Source organism: Colias philodice, chromosome 8, assembly GCF_061535455.1.
Source record: "Colias philodice isolate Cphi_HAF_F1 chromosome 8, ilColPhil1 Martin Lab GWU primary, whole genome shotgun sequence".
Taxonomy (NCBI): Eukaryota; Metazoa; Arthropoda; class Insecta; order Lepidoptera; family Pieridae; genus Colias; species Colias philodice.
The window spans coordinates 6031164-6037160 of NC_143093.1; the positions used below are offsets into that span (position 1 = coordinate 6031164).

General features: G+C 32.4%; 1 protein-coding gene across 1 annotated transcript; it reads right to left on the bottom strand.

The window, feature by feature from the left end:
• Positions 1–363: 363 nt before the first annotated feature.
• Positions 364–5408, bottom strand: LOC149486569 (uncharacterized). Its single transcript, XM_089698202.1, has one exon. The coding sequence runs from the start codon at positions 4962–4964 to the stop codon at positions 3456–3458; it is 1509 nt and encodes a 502-aa protein (XP_089554328.1). The 5' UTR covers positions 4965–5408; the 3' UTR covers positions 364–3455.
• Between the last annotated feature and the right edge of the window lie 589 nt (positions 5409–5997).

Sequence of the window (5997 nt, forward strand, 5' to 3'; positions counted from 1 at the left end):
GATGGAATTCAGTCAATCGAATTAGGAATATAAATATTATCCTATCAGGCACCGCGGCTGAAATGAAAAAAACAGAGTAAAAAAAATACTGTCAGGTTAGGTCGGTCCGCTAGCGCGCGCCGGAAAATTATTTTTCCTCGGGCGTAGTATATTTAATCCTATCCTACAGTACATACATATTATATAGCATTCATGATTCATCATTGCAATCTGTGTTACAATAATATCTTGTAGAGTTGATTTGTTCGCTTGAAACGGATGGTTTTTACTTTTTATTTAGGGTTTCTGGAAGATCTCATCAATCTAAATTGCTTAGGTATAGGTACATATAATACACTTTTCCTCGAAAATAATTATTCAAACTCAAACTCAAACATTCATTTATTCAATTAGACTACTATTTAGTAGCACTTTCGAATCGTCATTACATAGTATTTTAACATTTACCACCGATTCGGAAAGCAGTATCTATGGAGAAGAATCGGCAAGAAACTCCATAGTTGCTCTTTTAAATAATGTCAATAAATTTACATAATATGTAACTTATATCTACCTAACTACATAATATGCCAAAGAACTGTCCTGTGGTTTTTACGCGACAACCCTCCATGGGTCTTTATCGTCCATATATTCCTGAATACTGTAGTACGCTCTCTGAACTAGTACATTTTTTATGTAAGTTTTAAATTTAGTACTACTAAACTCTTTAATATTATGAGGAATTCTATTGTATAAGCGTATACCTTGACCCATAAATGAATTTTTAACTTTAGCTAATCGGAAAAATGGCATTTCAATTCTATTCTTGTTCCTTGTGCCATAATCGTGTCTATCTCCTACTCTTGTGTGTAAGTCAGAGCTTTTGTGTACATGCAAAATATTATTAAATATATACTGTGATGGTACAGTAAGGATACCAGTATTCTTAAAATGATCTCTTAGTGAGTCCCGAGCACGTAAATTATATATAGAGCGAATGGCTCTTTTCTGTAAGATAAATATAGTTTCTATATCTGCAGCCCTGCCCCACAGTAGAATTCCATAGGACATAATGCTATGAAAGTAGCTGAAATAAACCAATCTGGCCGTATCTTCATCGGTGAGATGCCTTATTTTTCGGACTGCATATGCAGCTGAACTGAGCTTACCTGCAGCGGTGTTGACATGGGCTCCCCACTGTAGTTTCTCGTCCAATGTTAACCCTAGAAATACAGTAGACTCAGTGGGATGCAATACCTCCCCGTTCAAGGTAATATCTCTGTTCAACTTTTTTACATTAGGAAGTAAAAATTCAACACAAGTGGTTTTTTTGGCATTTAATAATAAATTATTGGCAGTAAACCATTCAGATATGTGTAAAAGAGCACTGTTCACTTCGTCAACATTTGGGTCATGCCTATCCACATTAAAAATTAATGAGGTATCATCTGCAAACAGAACTATTTCACACCTATCCTGCAAATAATAGGGAAGATCATTGATATATACCAAGAACAAGAAGGGACCTAAAATTGACCCCTGTGGAACACCAATGTTAATTGACGCACCGCTAGAACGTTCTCCATTAACAACTACAGTCTGTATCCTATCATGCAGGTATGACGCTATGAGGTTCTGGGCTTTTCCTTTAATTCCATAGTGATTAAGTTTACGTAACAAAGTACAATGTTCGACGCAGTCAAATGCCTTGGAGAGGTCACAAAATATCCCTAGAGCATTTTTTGAGTTTTCCCATGCCTTATATATATGTGTTAGAAGTGCAACTCCAGCATCTGTGGTTGAGCGCCCCTTTGTGAAACCAAACTGTTTGGTGTGCAGTAAATTATTATTTGCAAAATGACTACTCAATTGGTTTAATATTAACTTCTCGAATACCTTACTTAATGTTGGTAAAATAGAGATAGGTCTATAATTGTTACAGTCTTCTTGATCGCCCTTCTTAAATAAAGGTATAACTTTACTAAGCTTTAGTAAATTAGGAAATGTACCATAGTCACAACACTTATTAAATATGGAAGCTAAATTTTTCGCAATATTTTCTATTATATTATTAACTAAATTTACGGACATTCCCCAAAGATCACAAGTATTTTTAAGATTAAGCGTCTTAAAGGCAGTAACAATATCATTAGCAGTTACGTGTCGTAATTCAAATAATGTACTGCACTCCGCAACATGGTCCCTCAAAAAGGTCTCTGCGAGTGCTGAAGACGAATTTAAACTATTAGTAATAGTAGCAGGGACACTACTGAAGAATTCTTCAAAAGCAAGCGCAACATCAGCACTTTTGTCAATAACCCTGTCATTATTTACTAGTTTTATGGTATTACTTGATTTGCTTTTACCCATTTCACCATTAATAATTGACCAAACTGTTTTAACTTTATTATCAGAGTCGCGTATTTTTTCTTTGATATACAAACGCTTTGCAGTGAAACAAACTTTTTTAAAAATTTTTGAGTAATTTCTAACATAACTAAGAAAAGATGGGTCTTTATTATATTGCTTCATACCATATAATTCATAAAGAATGTTCCTGCACCTATGTATACTAGCTGTCGCCCATTTACTAAATGGTAAATCCTTGGTAATATTTAAAGATTTAACTTTAAATATTTTTTCAAATTCTTTATGTACTAAATTAAAAAGATTTTTAAACATTTCACAAGGACTATTAGGATAGGATTGATCATTTAGTACGGGCAGGTTTTTATTAATATTATTCCTAAATTTATTAATGCCTTTTTTAGTTATAGGCCTAACATTAATCCTTTTAAATGTAGGTATGCAATCCCATTCAAAAACTACTTTCTGGCCACAGTGATCCGAAGTCAATGTATTGAGAATATTTTTCTCTAAACAGATGCAGTCACAGTATATATTATCAATACAAGTTGCAGAAGTAGGTGTAATTCGTGTGGGTTCGTTAAAAAGTTTATATAGATTAAATGACTGAAACAAATTAACAATTCGTGTAGCCGTTTGTGTTTGTAAAAGTAAATCAATATTAAAATCACCACATACTATAACTTTTTTTTTACTCCTGCTTAGACGCTTTAATATTTCTTCCATGACTGTCTCAAACATATTATAGTCACTGGAAGGGGGTCTATAAACGCAAACAATAATATAACGCTCCAGCTCCACACAGGACAGTTCAATGGTCCGTTCTACAGAAAGACTAACAATGTCAGTTCGTTCTTTACATTTTACACTATCATGTACAAAAATAACAGAACCTCCGTGAATAGCCTGTGTCCTAAAGTATATACTTTTTAATTTGTAATTTTCAATATTTACTAACGACTGACATTGTTTAAGCTAATGTTCTGTTACACAAAATATTTTAATATTGTTATCATTCAGAAACAATTCTATTTCTAACAATTTGCTAGCCAAGCCTTGAATATTTTGATGCACAATGGAAAAAGACTGCTTAGCTGTTGTCTTATATACTAGTTTAAATCTAGCTTAGGGCTAGATTGTCTGTCTACACTTAATCTAGGTTGATGTATAAAATTACTACTACATAAAATTATAGTAGATCGATGGTCTGATACCGAACATGTACCAGACTGGTTAATATTATATGCTATTAACATAGCAAGTTCACGCTTATATCTATATGGCAGATACACTGTATTCTTTGTCAAAGTAAAAGATTTAATACATGAGTTAATGTCAAAGTAAATAAATGCATCACGATGATGATTTGTTAGGTTATACAATTTTAAATTCATATTATGAATTAATCTATTTTGTTCTTGTGTCAAACCAGGTAGGTATGGCAAGGTACACAACATAAATTTACATTTAGTCTTACTACTAATATCTAACATTTTTTTTAATCCTACATCAATATCCTTATTATTTATATTTAAACTGTCCCCATATAATATAATTACAATATTATTCTTATTAAAGCTGAAATGATCCAGTGATTTGATTAAATATTTAAATGAACTGTTAGGCGTACAAACATTAGTAACTTTAAGCCCTAAGTTGTTGAGCATAGCGCCAAATCCCTGACCAATATTATCTGACAACACAATTATTTCCTGCTTTGAAAGGTATTTAGTATTACTGGTTGGAATTGTGGTAGTGGGTTTAACACTATGTATGTCTGTGTAGTCAGGCTTATGGGGCGACGGTTGCTCATTGTCATTGTTTGAACACTGACATACATATTTATTGGTCAGCGACTCAAAACGATCCATATTCTCATTGCTCAACTTAATAAGATAATCTGCCTCTTGTATATGCTCATTAATTTGCATTTGGGCAGAAGAGTATTTCTGGTTCACATCAGTTAACATTTGACTTAAGGAGTCTATCTTCTCCTTAAGTTCAGTTGTTTCTACATCATATAAGATTTTATAGTATTCTAGATCCCTATGATATTTATCTAACTCCTGAACAAGGTTTATGTTGTCTTTCTTTAGTTGAACTATCTTTTTTAAAGAACTCTTTCTAACAATAGATTGCGTACGCTTGATGAATTTACTTATTCTAAGATATTTTTTTAACTTCTTATGCGAAGAGAAATTGATTTTTTTAAAGTTTATAGAGCCACTTAACTGTCCACATTCAATTAATTCATCATGAAGACTACTTGGTGTGTTGCATTGCCGCTTGGGATTGTCCTCTTGCGCTTCCATTAAGCTACATTCCAACTCAGCGATACGGCTAAGAGCTTTCTCATGGTCACTAGAGCACTGCTGGAAGCTGTCCACAACGTCTTGTAGGGCTTTGCACTTGTCTTCACTATAAATGTATTTCATGTGTAGTTCAGCCAGCTCGGCCTTAAGAAGAGAGTTCTTTTTTATAATTCCTTGAATCTCTAATTCACTTTCATCCCGCTCTTGTATGAGTTTTTCACATAAAGATTGTGAAGCTTTTAAATCATGGAGTGTAGCTTTTAATTTATTCTCCATGTCCTTAGCTACTGCCTTGCGGGTCAGCATGTTGTACTTTTAAGTTACTGAAACAGATGAAAGGAAATGTATGAGATAATTATTCCTGAATACTATTATGATAGAACTGAATGTTGATATTAAGTGATTAACGGTATGATGTAGTAAAGAGTAAAGAATAATATTGTCTGGGGCGATAAGTTTTTGTCTTCTAAATTGCTTCCAACTTGTCAAGCAAAGTGAGACGGTAACTTTTATGCCAATGTATTTATTGTGACGTAGCTCATTAAATATGAGCGGTGTTAGTATTACAAATGAATGTAGGTGTCGTTTATAATTAAATATGAAATTTTAAAACTAGTACTCCCCTGGTTTATTGGAGAAGATGTTTGAATTCGGATAACCGTTGACACGTTGACCTCCGCGTTATACAAAACGTTGCGTAGATCACATAGAAGGTGTGTTTCACAATTATTTTCACTTTTATATCAATAAAATAGTATATTATCCATCTAAACATGTGAATTATTATAAAATATCCGGATTAGTTCTTTGCTTTTATAAATATTTATTAAAGTATAATAAAAAGTATTATCTATTTGATAAAAATATCTGACCTAATTTTCTTCTATGAAAATTGGTTTTTAGATTATATTTCAATAACGGTAGAATACAAATTGTTGAGAATAAGTGTAAATAGTTATTGGAAAATAATACTTATTACCTATTGCCCATTTATATTTTCTCGATAAATTATTTTCAAGAAAAGGAGCTTAAAATGATATTTGTATGTTCTTAAAGTGCACGTGTGTAAGTATAGTTTTAAGGTATATACTAAGTAAATATATATCACTACATAGTATAAAACAAAGTCGCTTTCTCTGTCCCTATGTCCCTATGTATGCTTAAATCTTTAAAACTACGCAACGGATTTTGATGCGGTTTTTTTAATAGATAGAGTGATTCAAGAAGAAGGTTTTAGTATATAATTTATTATGTTTTAGACAAAGCGGGCGAAGCCGCGGGCGGAAAGCTAGTTTAATTGTATTATGTTATTATATAATAATGTACTTGAAACGTAAAC